At 52.0% G+C, this 15018-nt stretch overlaps 1 protein-coding gene across 1 annotated transcript in view; it reads right to left on the bottom strand.

The window, feature by feature from the left end:
• Window positions 1-15018, bottom strand: part of acbd3 (acyl-Coenzyme A binding domain containing 3) — a 51376-nt gene that overhangs the window by 25518 nt on the left and 10840 nt on the right. The window contains exon 2 of the mRNA XM_085997987.1: window positions 858-999. Within this exon, the coding sequence (XP_085854113.1) occupies window positions 858-999 (142 nt within the window). The remainder of the gene's footprint in view (window positions 1-857; window positions 1000-15018) is intronic.

Genomic DNA, 15018 nt, shown 5'->3' on the forward strand with positions numbered 1-15018 from the left:
AGGAGCTGGTGAATGGGCCCTTCAAGCGCTGGCGAGAGCTCTGCTTGTTCTATGTGCCTGTCTGCTGTGCAACCAATAAACCAAAAGCTCAAAAGTAAAGTTAAGTGTTGGCACTGGGAACCTCAGCAGCCTTCTGTACGACACCCAATCTGAAAGGGAGTGTTCCTACGACTGAACCACGCCTGTAACTCACTGATTCAGCGAAAAGGCAAGCAATTCAACAACAACTTGCATTTATATAGCACCTTTAACAGAGTAAAATATCCCAAGGCACTTTACAGAAGCATAATCAGACAAAAATTGACCGAGCCATTTAAGGAGATATTAGGAAAGATGAAAGAGGTAGGTTTTAAGGAGCATCTAAAAGGATGAAAGAGAGGTAGAGAGGTTTAGGGAGGATATTCCAGAGCTTAGCGCCTAGGCAGCTGAAGGCACGACCACCAATGGTGGAGCGATTATAATTAAGAATATGCAAGAGGCCAGAAATGGAGGAATGCAGAAACCTGAGGCAGAGAGGTGCAGAGAGAGAGAGAGAGGCAGGTTATCTTTTTTGGTGGGACCCTGTGTCACAGCTCAGGTCTCAGAAGAGATCCTATCTGAAATGTTACGCTGCCACGACTCTTTCAAGTTCGTTGCATCTCCAGTATTTTCTGTTTCCCTCCCCATCAGATTTCCAGGGCCTTTATAGTTCTTCTGTTAATTTAGTATTATCAATTTGAAATCCAATTAGTTCTGCATGCCCACTAAATTCAAAGCAACCAAATAAGAACTTAAAAAAAAAGATCGAGTAGTCTGATGAAGACTGCAGTTGGGAGTGTGCAGGTCTGAAACACCCACTGAGAATCAGTCACAATTACCTCCTATCATTGCCAAGAACATCAAAGAAGCCAACTTCCGGACAGGAATCGGGGCTGTAGGGGCCAACGGAGATCTGTTTGTGCAGAGCGACGAGCTTCAGTTTCTCTTCATATGTCGGGTGAAAAGCTTTTCCATCTTTTTCTGTAAATGGAAAGGTAGATGGTTAGAATTTTTCTTTTACCACGCTCCCACCCCATCCCTACATCAACAACATAAATAGGAGGAGTAGGCCATAGGGCCCCTCGAGCCTGCTCCGCCATTCAATAAGATCATGGCTGATCTTCGACCTCAACTCCACTTCCCCGTCTTATCCCCATATCCCTCGGTTCCCCTAGTGTCCAAAGATTTATCTATCTCAGCCTTGAATATACTCGAAGACTCAGCATCCACAGCCCTCTGGGGTAGAGAATTCCAGAGATTCATAACCCTCCGAGTGAAGAAATTTCTCATCAGTCCTAAATGGCCGACCCCTTATCCTCGAGACTGTCCAATCTGCATCTCCAGAGCAAAAAGGTCTCTGCCCCCATCAGGGATCAGATCCTGCCCCCACTCACCAGACTGGAAGTAAAACTTGACCTAGGGAGACTGATCTCATGAAAGTGTTGGCAATCAATCTAGGAGGCTTCCAGCCAATAGCTGGACTGAGTATCTGGTCTACAGCAGTGTTGCAGGACTATCACTGGTCATCTTCCCAACAACGTACAGCAGCCCTGGCACTAAGCTGTGGTCACTTGGGCCATAAATGGGTTCAGTCCGTGGGCTTTCATTCTGGCTCCTTACATCCATGTCTACTAGTCCTCTGAGGTGTTCCTCACTAGCAGACAATGGTCTGTACAATTTGACTGCGTAGGATGGGCAAAGTTGAGTCCGATCCTGTCCTCAACTCACACCAACACCCAGGCAGTTCCCAGGAAAAGTAGCGGCTAATGATCAGGAACCCCGGAGATTATTTCCCCCGGAACCCTACCTCCTAACTCAGTGGGCAACCGTAGAGTCCTCATCAGTAACCCAGTTAAGATTAGCGAACTCAGCACAGACTGGGGGCCTTGCTGGTCCAACTTACTGTAACACACCAGGTGCTGTATTTACACACTGAACCACTGGCGAGGAGATCCTTTCTTAAGAATTGTTCCAGTCACAGGCTTCAACCACCTCCCCTACCCACCAAAACGCATTACATAAAGTCCATTACAATACTGGACCCTCTGACCCAGCCAGGGGCGTTAGTGCACAGGTTTTGCAACCAGAACCCCCTGGCCTGAGGGGATCCGCAAGCTCATCCGATTTCTGTATCGGCTGACTTACTAACAGAACATTTAGATGCATTTAAAGGGAAGCTAGAGAAGCACATGAGACAGAAAGAAAACATAGAAGATAGGAGCAGGAGTAGGCCATTTGGCCCCTCGAGCCTGCTCCGCCATTCAATGCGATCATGGCTGATCATCCAAATTCAGTACCCTGTCCCTGCCTTCTCCCCATATCCCTTGATCCCCTTAGCCTTAAGAAATATATCTAACTCCGTCTTGAATATATTTAATGAATTGGCCTCCACTGCCTTCTGTGGTAGAGAATTCCACAGGTTCACCACTCTCTGGGTGAAGAAATTCCTCCTCATCTCAGTCCCAAATGGCTTACCCCTTATCCTTAGACTGTGACCCCTGGTTCTGGACTCCCCGACCATCGGGAACATCCTTCCTGCATCTAGTCTGTCTAGTCCTGTTAGAATTTTATAAGTTTCAATGAGATCCCCTCTCAATCTTCTAAACTCCAGTGAATATAAGCCCAATCGACCCACTCTCTCCTCATATGTCATTCCTGCCATCCCAGGTATCAGCCTGGTGAATCTTCGCTGCACTGCCTCCATGGCAAGAACATAGAAGGATATGTTGATAGGGTGAGTTGAAGAGGGGTGGGAGGAGGCTCGTGTGGAGCATAAACGCCGGCAGAGACCAGTCAAGATGGGGGACCCCCCTGGGGTGTGCCAATATTTGCAGTCCTATCAACAGGTTTCTTGTCCAAAAGGACATTCGCGAACCGGTTGGGTTTTTACGATAATCCGACAGCTTCATGGTCACTAGAACGGATACCAGATTATTTATTCTCAAACTGCCAGTGGGATCTGATAACCGTAGCCCAGTGGGTAGCGCTCTCGCCTGCGAGTCAGGTGGCTGTGGGTTCATGACCCATCTCGAGAGACTGGAGCACAAAATCTAGGCTGACACTCCAGTGAGTACCGAGAGAGTGCTACACTGTCGGAGGTGCCGTCTTTCGGATGAGATGTTAAACCAAATCTGCCCTCTCAGATGGATGTAAAAGATCCCATGGCATTATTCAAAAAAGAGCAGCAGAGTTCTCCCCGGTGTCCTGGTCAATATTTATCCTGTAACCAACGTCACTGAAACATATCTGGTCATCATCACATTGCTGTTTGTGGAAGCTTGCTGTGCACAAATTGGCACAGCAAGCTGTGCGTTTCCTACTACTTCTCTCTTCTTAGGCAGTCCCTCGGAACCGAGGATGACTTGCTTCCACATTAAAAATGAGTTCTCAGGTGACTGATGAGTCCAATGTGGGGCCTACAGTCTCTGTCACAGGTGGGGCAGACGGTGGTTGAAGGGGCAGGTGGGTGGGGTGCTTGAGTTGACGTGCGCTCCTTGCGCTTGGCTTCCGCTTGCTCCCGGCGAAGAGACTCGAGGTGTTCGACGCCTTTCTATAGACTCCGGAACAATTCCCATGGATTGGAGGGTAGCTAATGTTACCCCACTATTCAAAAAAGGTGGTAGAGAGAAAACGGGGAATTATAGACCGGTAAGCCTGACATCGGTAGTGAGGAAAATGCTAGAGTCCATTATAAAAGATGTAACAGCAGAGCACTTGGAAAACAGTGACAGGATCGGACAAAGTCAACATGGATTTACAAAAGGTAAATCGTGCTTGACTAATCTACTGGAATTTTTTTTGAGGATGTAACTGGTAAAATAGATAAGGGAGAACCAGTGGATGTGGTGTATTTGGACTTTCAGAAGGCTTTCGATAAGGTCCCGCATAAGAGATTAGCATGTAAAGTTAAGGCACATGGGATTGGGGGCAAGGTACTGACTTGGATAGAGAACTGGTTGGCAGATAGGATGCAAAGAGTTGGAATAAACTGGTCTTTTTCCGAGTGGCAGGCAGTGACTAGTGGGGTACCGCAGGGATCGGTCCTAGGACCCCAGCTAGTCACAATATATATTAATGATCTAGATGAGGGAACTAGATGTAATATCTCCAAGTTTGCAGACAACACAAAGCTGGGTGGGTGTGTGTGCTGTGAGGAGGATGCCGAGAAACTCTAGTATGATTTGGACAGGTTGGGTGATTGGGCAGATGCAGTATAATGTGGATAAATGAGAGGTTATCCACTTTGGTGGCAAAAACAGGAAGGCAGATTATTATCTGAACGGCAATAGATTGGGAGAAGGGGAAGTGCAACGAGACCTGGGTGTCCTTGTGCACCAGTCGCTGAAGGTAAGCATGCAGGTGCAGCAGGCGGTTAAGAAGGCATATGGTGTGTTGGCCTTCGTAGCGAGAGGGTTTGAGTACAAGAACAAGGATGTCTTGCTGCAGTTGTACAGGGCCTTGGTGAGACCACACCTTGAGTATTGTATGCAGTTTTGGTCACCTTATCTGAGGAAGGATGTTCTTGCCATGGAGGGAGTGCAGCAAAGATTCACCAGGCTGTTACCTGGGATGGCAGGAATGACGTATGAGGAGAGATTGGGTCGATTGGGCTTAAACTCGCTGGAGTTTAGAAGAATGAGGGGGGATCTCATTGAAACTTATAAAATTCTAACAGGACTAGACAGGCTAGATGCAGGAAGGATGTTCCCGATGGCCAGGGAGTCCAGAACCAGGGGTCACAGTCTAAGGATAAGGGGTAAGCCATTTAGGACAGAGATGAGGAGGAATTTCTCCACCCAGAGAGTGGTGAACCTGTGGAATTCTCTACCACAGAAGGCAGTTGAGGCCAATTCATTAAATATATTCAAGGAGTTAGATATATTTCTTAGGGCTAAAGGGATCAAGGGATATGGGGAGAAGGCAGGGACAGGGTACTGAACTTGGATGATCAGCCATGATCTAATTGAATGGCGGAGCAGGCTCGAGGGGCCGAATGGCCTATTCCTGCTCCTATCTTCTATGTTTCTATGTTTCCCGGATGCTTCTCCTCCACTTTGTGCGGTCTTGGGCCAGGGATTCCCAGGTGTCGGACGGGATGTTGCACTTTTTCCAAGGAGGCTTTGAGCATGTCCTTGAAGCGTTTCCTCTGCCCACCTGGGGCTTGCTTACCGTGTCGGAGCTCCAAGTAGAGCGTTTGTTTTGGGAGTCTTGTATCGGGCATGCGGACAATGTGGCCCATCCATTGGAGCTGATTGAGCGTGATCAAAGCTTCACAGACCTTCACAGAAACCCCACAGTGCAGATAGAGGCCATTTCGGCCATTCGAGCCTGCACCGACACATATCCCACTCTATCCCCACGTATTTAATCCCCCTAACACTAAGGGTCAATTTATCATAGCCAATCAACCTAACCCGCACATCTTTGGACTGTGGGAGGAAACCGGAGCACCCGGAGGAATCCCACGCAAACACGGGGAGAATGTGCAAACTCCACACAGACAGTCACCCGAGGCCAGATTCGAACCCGGGTCCCTGGCGCGGTGAGGCAACAGTGCTAACCACTATGCCACCGTGCTGTCAATGCGGTGGATGTTGGCCTGCCTATCCTGCCAATGGATTTGCAGGATCTTGCAGAGGCAGCGTTGCTGGTACCTCTCCAGTGCTTTGGAGGTGCCTGCTATACATGGTCCATGTCTCTGAGGCATACAGGAGGGCGGGTATCACTGCTGCTCTGTAGACCATGAGCTTGCTGCCGGGTTTGAGGTCCTGGTCTTCAAACACTCTCTTCCTCAGGTGACCGAAGGCTACACTGGCACACTGAAGGCGGTGTTGGACTTCGTCGTCGACATCTGCCCTTGTTGACAGTAGACTCCCGAGGTATGGAAAGTGGTCCACATTGTCCAAGGCCTCGTCGTGGATTTCAATAATCGGGGGGGCAGTACTGTGTGTCGGGGGCAGGTTGGTAGAGGACCTTTGTCTTACGGATGTTTAATGTAAGGCCCATGCTCTCGTACGCTTCGGTGAAGGAGTTGACTGTGGTTTGGAGTTCGACCTCCGAGTGTGCGCAGACGCAAGCGTTGTCTGCATACTGAAATTCGATGGGACGACCTTCTGGACTGGAGGCGACGGAGGTTGAACAGTTTCTGTAGATTAGCTCCACTCCAGCAGGGAGCTTACTGAGGGTGAGATGGAGCATTGCAGCCAGGAAGATTGAGAAGAGCGTTGGTGCGATGACAGCCTTGCTTGACCCCGGTCCGTACGTGAATTGGGTCTGTGGTGGATCCGCTGGTCAGGATCACGGCTTACATGTCGTCGTGAAGCAGGCGGAGGATGATGATGATTTTGAGGGCAGCCTAATTTGAGGAGGACACTCCATAATCCCTCACGGTTGAGTGTCGAAGGCCTTTGTGAGATCAAAAAAGGCCATGTACAGCGGTTGGTGCTGTTCCCTGCATTTCTCTTGTAATTGACGTGCGGTGAAGATCATGTCCATTGTGCCCCTTAGTGGGCGGAATCCGCATTGCGACTCTGGGAGGAGCTCTTCAGCCACTGGGAGGAGGCGGTTATTCTTGTGAAGACTTTCCCTGTGGCAGACAGCAGGGAAACTCCTCTGTAATTACCGCAATCGGACTTGTCACCTTTCTTGAAGATGGTCACAATTACGGCATCTCTCAGATCCCCTGGCATGCTCTCCTCCTTCCAGATAAGAGAAATTAGTTCATGAATTCACGCCAGTAGTGCTTCTCCGCCATGTTTTAGTGCCTCGGTGGGGATTCCATCTGCTCCCGAGGCCTTGTTGTTCTTCAGTTGTCGGATGGCCTTTTCAACCTCATGCCAGGCTGGGGTTGTGCTGAGATGGTGGCGGGTTGCACGCTGCGGGATGGAGTTGAGGACACTCGCGTCGAAGACAGCGTCTCGGTTAAGGAGATCTTTGAAGTGCTCCTTCCAGCGGGCACTGACTGCCTCTCCGTTCTTGGCCCGCAGTGGGGTAGGACCTTGGGTGCTTGGGCCGTAGGTGGTCTTGACTGTGCTAAAGAATCCACACACGTCGTGGTTGTTGGCTAGCTGCTGGATCTCCTGCGCTTTCTGCACCCACCATCTGTTCTTTAGGTCGCAAGTTTCTTGTTGGACCTCAGCCTTCAGGCGTCTGTAGAGCTGCTTTCTTGCTCTCGAGTTGTGTTGCTGTTTCCAGATCAGGAATGCCTTGCGCTTGCAGCTTATTAGCTCCTGGATCTCCTGGTCGCTCTCGTCGAACCAGTCTTGCTATTTCCTGGTCGAGTGACCGAGCATGCGTTTCCTACATTACAACAGTGACTACACTTCAAAAGTACTTAATTGGCTGTAAAGCACTTTGGGACGTCCCGAGGTCATGATAGGCGCTATAGAAATGCAAGTTTTTTCTTTCTTACTGGTCCAGTAACATAACCACTACACTACCGGACCTCAGTGTCCAGTGGCAGTTCACCTATTACAGTAATGTAACTTAGCTGCTCTGCAATCAATGTTCCCAGAAGTATCGGTGGCTAGGAAACAAAACTGGAGGATGCACACAACCCTGAACACATCTGTGCCCCAAGATCAAATTCAACTGTCCAATTCATCAACAGAGGTTTACAGACCTATTATAAAGTACCAAGTTTCACAATGCAATTCCACTTTCTAAAATTCATTTATCTAGGAATAGCTTTCATTAATCATTAAAAAAAAAATTAACAGAATCGTGAAAGAGCATTGAGCTGAGCATTTGTAAAGGTTATAGAATGGAGCGGTTAACCTGTCAAACACAATGTTCCCCAGACTGTTATGAATATACAAATTAATCTGTGGGAGGGAGGGGAGGGAAAAATAATGGCATTATAAAATTAAATTAAACCAATCAATCTGACATTTCACATGGGAGAGCCGAGACAAAATGCACTCTTCAGATGGAGGGAGGTTAGAGGGTCGGGGATAATTGGATCAAGGCAAGCAGACATTGTTCAGCTTCCATTTTAAATGTATATATTCTGTCCTTATTTTTAGTTGATACTTTGATTTTACATTATTTATAATCAACCATTGAAAGTGCAGCAATTCGGGAAGCAGTGGGTTGGAACACGAGGATTTTCCGGTACAGGCTGGGAGACACAAATTGGAGGCAGTACAGTGCCACCACTGACAGAGGGGTGCAAGTACAGCATGACAAGCTTACCTGGGCAGTCTCCATTATAAATCATAGAATCACTGAGCACAGGAGGAGGCCATTAGGCTCATCCTGCCTGCACCAGCTGTTTGAAAGAGCTGTCCGATTAGTCCCACTCCCCTGCTCTTTTCCCAAGTGCGGACACATGAATTGATAATGGGGGTTGGGTGGGGGCGAGGCAGAGGGAGGCGGAGGAGGAGACCACAAAGGATTTGATGGAAACAAGGTCATCAAAAGCAGAAACAGAAGAGCTACTAGCCGTGTTGACTGAAGCAGTGATAATTGAGAGGGGTGGAGAACCAAAGCAAAGGAAGTTGGGAATTAGATCAGGTTCTAATGTAGGAACTGGAGAGTTATCATTTCCTGGGGCAGAGGGTGAAAATAGCAGGATTGGAGACAGGGAGGGAGATGCGGGTGGTGAAGGACACAAGGTCATCAGAGATTGAAACTTTGTAGGTGGCGAGGCCTTGGGTGATGACGAAGACAATGGGATGGAAGAGTTGCTGGGCGGGGGGGGGGGGGGGTTGAGTGAAGAAAGGAGTGTGGAGAGATTGGAAGAGATGGAGCAGGTGAAATTGAGGTCTAGGTTGAAGACTGAATGAGGAGTTCAGAGAAGAGTAACGAGCACGATTCTGAGATAAAAACAGAAAATGCAGGAAATACTCAACAGCAGTGTTACCGCTAAAGGTGCACGTGCGGCCGGGCAGTAACGTGAAAGGTCCCGCGCAGGCCGCTCACCGGCTTTTACATTGGAAATACCGCGTAGGCGCAGAAATTTAAAGGGACCGCGCAGTAAAAGAAACAGGCCGCGCAGAACTAAGCACAGCTTACTGAGAACATTGCTCAGCCACTCAGGCAGCATCTGTGGAGAGAGAAACAGAGTTAACGACGATGACCTTTCATCATCGGGTCTGAAACGATGAAGGCAAACAGCTTGCAAAATAAAATGGGAAAGGGATGGAGACCAAAAACTAACGATTGAGCATACAACCAGTTTTCTGTAACTGCGCATGGGGTCAAACACTCCTCACAAGGCTCTCCTGAACCTGCGCCATTGTTGCTCAGTGGCTGACAGATATGCAACCCGAGGATGTACTTGGGCACCATTAAAAAACCCTCCTTTACACAAGGTGCTGTTTTTCACCATTAGCCTAAGCAATGAGCTTGAGCATTTCCTGGGGGGGGGGGGGGGGGGGCGGGCGGGGTTGAAAGGGAAGCAGAGGGTCATTGCAACTCAGTCGTGATATTATCCTCACCCAACAGCTACTTTCCAGCAGGAATCACGGGATAGCGATCAGGAGGATCAAGGGCAATCAATTTACCATCTCCCTAACACAGTGATAACTGGGGATAGGACAAGGGGACATGGGTTTAAACTAGTGAAAGGTAAATTTAAGGCCGATATAAGGATGTTCTAATGCAGTGATTAATACTTGGAATGGACTCCCAGTGTGTGTATTGGAAGTAAAAATCCTGGAATCAATTGAATGCTGCAATTGGGGGAGGGCAGGGAAACTGTAGGGTCAGTCGGGAGAGACAAATTAAGATGGACCAAATGACCCTCCTTCATCCAAGTATCTTGTAAGGCCATTTATAGTACCTTCTACTGCAGCTAACTCAGCATAGACAGAGGTTCGAATCTTGGACTTTGCTGGTCTATATAGCTCAGTTCCTATATCTGGTGATGCACCTTTCCACTGAGCCATCAAGCCAAGCAAACACTAATCAAACAGGGGACTGGTGCTACAACAAACACAAAAGCAAAATACTGCGGACGCTGGAAATCTGAAATAAACACAGAAAGTGCTGGAAATACTCAGCAGGTCAGGCAGCATCTGTGGAGAGAGAAACAGAGTTAACGTTTCAGGTCGATGACCCTTCATCAGAACTGGAAAAAGTTAAAGATGTAACAGATTTTAAGCAAGTGTGGGGAAAAGGGGAGGGGAGGGAAGAACAAAAGGGAAGGTCTGTGATAGGTTGGAAGGCAGGAGAGATTAAAAGACAAAAGGGATGATGGTGCAAGGCAAAAGGAGATGGTAATGGGACAAGTTAAGAAACAAAAGAATTTTTGATGAGTCTAGATGAGGTGTAAATGGGAATGGCATAAACGTCAACAGCTGCCATGTGAACAAAGAGAGGCAGCTGTTATAGTCTGAAATTGTCGAACTCGATGTTGAGTCCAGAGACTGTAAAGTGTCTAATCGAAAGATGAGGTGTTGTTCCTCGAGCTTACGTTGAGATTCGTTGGAACAGTGTAAGAGGCCGAGGGCGGTGAGGTCCGAGTGGGAGTGGAGCGGAGAATTAAAGTGACGGGCGACCGGAAGCTCGGGGTCACCCTTACGGACTGAACGGAGGTGTTCCGCAAAGTGGTCACCCAATCTACGTTTGGTCTCCCCAATGTAGAGACCGCATCGTGAGCAGCGAATACAGTATACAGGAAACTTCGCGATATCCGGCACCGACGGGACCGGCGTGATGCCGATCTAGGAAAACTTCCGGACAGACCAGCGCTAATGTTGAAGGATACGGAGGTTTTCATCTCCGTATCTGACAACAAACACTGTTGCTTAGCAACAGCTTGTAAACAGTCGGCCCGTACCTTGGAAGCGTCTCTGTAGCTTAGCAACAGCTTCAGAGAGGCTTTCCAGAGACTGACTGTTTAAAAAAAAAAGCGAGAAGAAAAAAAACCTAACAAAACGGCTGCTGATTTCTGCCGTTAGATCGAGGTTTCCGGCCATACAACCGCCGGATAAACCAAAGTTTCCTGTACTAAATTGGAAGAAGTACACATAAAATCGCTATTTCGCCTGGAAGGAGTGTTTGCAGCCCTGGACAGTGGGAAGGGAGGAGGTAAAGAGGGCAGGTGTTGCAACTTCTACGCTTGCACGGGAAGGTCTGGTGCTGTTGAGAGGGCGGGCTGCGAGACACACAGGAAAAAAGCCCAACAAGAAATGATTGGCATTTTACCATTGGACGTGATAGAAATTGAAAGCAAAGGTGACGATACCTCTTAAAAACTTCTGAAGATATCGTGTTAAAATCAAAAAATTCTGCAAGAACATCACTAAACCAGATTCTAGCACTGTCACAATAAATTAAATCCCAGAGCATTCCAATTTAATTTGACTTTCAAATGGGGAAATGGAGCCAGCATCCAGGGACAATAAAAATCTTGAATCTAGAAGTGATTTGGAGTGGCTGCGACAGGTCATGGCACATCCCCACGCATTTACCAGGAAGCAGGATTTGGTGCCCGAGTGCCAGGATTTTTCACTTAAAAAGTCAGCGGCAGCGAGTTTCTGAGCAAGTACAGTAGGTGCGAGCACCTCAGGATCGGAGAGGAAGAGTTAGTACATGGTACTCAGGGTGGGGGGGGGGCGGATGGAAGCAGAGAAGAAAGGCAGCAATGCTGGGGTTTTTTTTTTTGGGGGGGGGGAAGAGAGAGAAGAGGAGACAGTGCCAGGTGAGACAGCGAACCCCCCCACCAACCCCCCCCCACCCCCCACAGCCCTTGTGTGCAACCGAAATGTGTTTGGCAACCGTTCAGCAACAGGCAAAGCCACTCTGTTCGAAGGCGTAGTAAATACTCAAGGTGCAGTGTGTCAGTATTCGCAGGAATCTTTGTGAAACTTAAATAATAAATGGGTGAAATTGTCATACTCTGTCCACTTGAACTGTAATAATTCCTGTAATGCCCAGGGGGGGGAGGGGGAGAGAGGGAGGGGGGGGAGAGAGGGAGGGGGGGAGAGAGGGAGGGGGGGGAGAGAGGGAGGGGGGGGAGAGAGGGAGGGGGGGGAGAGAGGGAGGGGGGGGAGAGAGGGAGGGGGGGAGAGAGGGAGGGGGGGGAGAGAGGGAGGGGGGGAGAGAGAGGGAGGGGGGGAGAGAGGGAGGGGGGGGAGAGAGGGAGGGGGGGAGAGAGGGAGGGGGGGAGAGAGGGAGGGGGGGGAGAGAGGGAGGGGGGGAGAGAGGGAGGGGGGGGAGAGAGGGAGGGGGGGAGAGAGGGAGGGGGGAGAGAGGGGGAGGGGGGGAGAGAGGGAGGGGGGGAGAGAGGGAGGGGGGGGAGAGAGGGAGGGGGGGGAGAGAGGGAGGGGGGGGAGAGAGGGAGGGGGGGAGAGAGGGAGGGGGGGAGAGAGGGAGGGGGGAGAGAGGGAGGGGGGGGAGAGAGGGAGGGGGGGGAGAGAGGGAGGGGGGGAGAGAGGGAGGGGGGGAGAGAGGGAGGGGGGGAGAGAGGGAGGGGGGGGAGAGAGGGAGGGGGGGAGAGAGGGAGGGGGGGAGAGAGGGAGGGGGGGAGAGAGGGAGGGGGGGGAGAGAGGGAGGGGGGGAGAGAGGGAGGGGGGGAGAGAGGGAGGGGGGGGAGAGAGGGAGGGGGGGGAGAGAGGGAGGGGGGGGAGAGAGGGAGGGGGGGGAGAGAGGGAGGGGGGGGAGAGAGGGAGGGGGGGGAGAGAGGGAGGGGGGGGAGAGAGGGAGGGGGGGAGAGAGGGAGGGGGGGGAGAGAGGGAGGGGGGGAGAGAGGGAGGGGGGAGAGGGGGAGAGAGGGAGGGGGGAGAGAGGGAGGGGGGGGAGAGAGGGAGGGGGGGAGAGAGGGAGGGGGGGAGAGAGGGAGGGGGGAGAGAGGGAGGGGGGGGAGAGAGGGAGGGGGGAGAGAGGGAGGGGGGAGAGAGGGAGGGGGGGAGAGAGGGAGGGGGGGAGAGAGGGAGGGGGGGAGAGAGGGAGGGGGGGAGAGAGGGAGGGGGGAGAGAGGGAGGGGGGGAGAGAGGGAGGGGGGGAGAGAGGGAGGGGGGGAGAGAGGGAGGGGGGGAGAGAGGGAGGGGGGGAGAGAGGGAGGGGGGGAGAGAGGGAGGGGGGGAGAGAGGGAGGGGGGGAGAGAGGGAGGGGGGGGAGAGAGGGAGGGGGGGGAGAGAGGGAGGGGGGGGAGAGAGGGAGGGGGGGGAGAGAGGGAGGGGGGGGAGAGAGGGAGGGGGGGGGAGAGAGGGAGGGGGGGGGAGAGAGGGAGGGGGGGGAGAGAGGGAGGGGGGGGAGAGAGGGAGGGGGGGGAGAGAGGGAGGGGGGGGAGAGAGGGAGGGGGGGGAGAGAGGGAGGGGGGGGAGAGAGGGAGGGGGGGGGAGAGGGAGGGGGGGGGAGAGAGGGAGGGGGGGAGAGAGGGAGGGGGGGGAGAGAGGGAGGGGGGGGAGAGAGGGAGGGGGGGGAGAGAGGGAGGGGGGGGAGAGAGGGAGGGGGGGGAGAGAGGGAGGGGGGGAGAGAGGGAGGGGGGGGAGAGAGGGAGGGGGGGGAGAGAGGGAGGGGGGGGAGAGAGGGAGGGGGGGGAGAGAGGGAGGGGGGGGAGAGAGGGAGGGGGGGGAGAGAGGGAGGGGGGGGAGAGAGGGAGGGGGGGGAGAGAGGGAGGGGGGGGAGAGAGGGAGGGGGGGGAGAGAGGGAGGGGGGGGAGAGAGGGAGGGGGGGAGAGAGGGAGGGGGGGGAGAGAGGGAGGGGGGGGAGAGAGGGAGGGGGGGAGAGAGGGAGGGGGGGGAGAGAGGGAGGGGGGGGAGAGAGGGAGGGGGGGGAGAGAGGGAGGGGGGGAGAGAGGGAGGGGGGGGAGAGAGGGAGGGGGGGAGAGAGGGAGGGGGGGAGAGAGGGAGGGGGGGGAGAGAGGGAGGGGGGGAGAGCGGGAGGGGGGGAGAGCGGGAGGGGGGGAGAGAGGGAGGGGGGGAGAGAGGGAGGGGGGGAGAGAGGGAGGGGGGGAGAGAGGGAGGGGGGGAGAGAGGGAGGGGGGGAGAGAGGGAGGGGGGGAGAGAGGGAGGGGGGGAGAGAGGGAGAGGGGGAGAGAGGGAGAGGGGGAGAGAGGGAGAGGGGGAGAGAGGGAGAGGGGGAGAGAGGGAGAGGGGGAGAGAGGGAGAGAGGGAGAGGGGGAGAGAGGGAGAGGGGGGGGAGAGAGGGAGAGGGGGGGAGAGAGGGAGTGGGGGGGAGAGAGGGAGGGGGGGAGAGGGAGGGAGATTATCTCAAACACCCAAGATGTTTACATTTGCGCACTTTATATCCCTCCAATCGATTCCCCGTACTACAAAGAGGACACCTTCTCCAACATGGAGGGGGAAATTATCCAATACCAGGCCCAGGGGAACGTGTTGATCTGTGGGGACCTCAATTCAAGAACGGGCGAAGAACCAGACTTCACCAATAATCAGGGAAACAATTACGTATTCGGGAATAACCACTTTGACATCCCTTCCCTTCCATACAGGCATAACTGCGACAAGCAGTCAAATACCAACGGTAAACAGCTACTACAGCTCTGTCGAAACCTGGGTCTGTACATTGTCAATGGTAGGTTCATAGGAGACCTCCTTGGAAGATCGACCTACTGCTCACCTCTTGGCTGCAGCACAGTAGACTATATGATTACAGACTTGGACCCATCCTCTTTCAGAGCATTCACAGTCAAACCACAAACAACACTGTCAGATCACAGTCAAATTACTATGTTTCTCAAAAAGACAGAAACAAACAACATAGAAACACAACCCAGTAAACTGTACAACACCAAAAAATCGTACAGATGGGCCAAAAACAACACGGAAAAATACCAGAAAACAATTAGCAATGCATCAACTCAAGCTCTCTTAGACACCTTTCTGGATAACATATACACTCACAATAAAGGCGGCGTAAACCGGGCAGTTAGTAAACTAAACAATATTTTTGATAATTTGGCAACAAATGCAAACTTGAAAGCTCGCAAGAACAAACCCAAAACAAAAAACTATGAAAAATGGTTTGACCATGATTGCCATAACATGAGGAAAAAACTTAGAAAACTATCAAACCAAAAACACAGACATC

Source organism: Somniosus microcephalus, chromosome 9 (genome assembly GCF_052327205.1).
Source record: "Somniosus microcephalus isolate GS21.2 chromosome 9, FLI_Smic_1.0, whole genome shotgun sequence".
Lineage (NCBI taxonomy): Eukaryota > Metazoa > Chordata > Chondrichthyes > Squaliformes > Somniosidae > Somniosus > Somniosus microcephalus.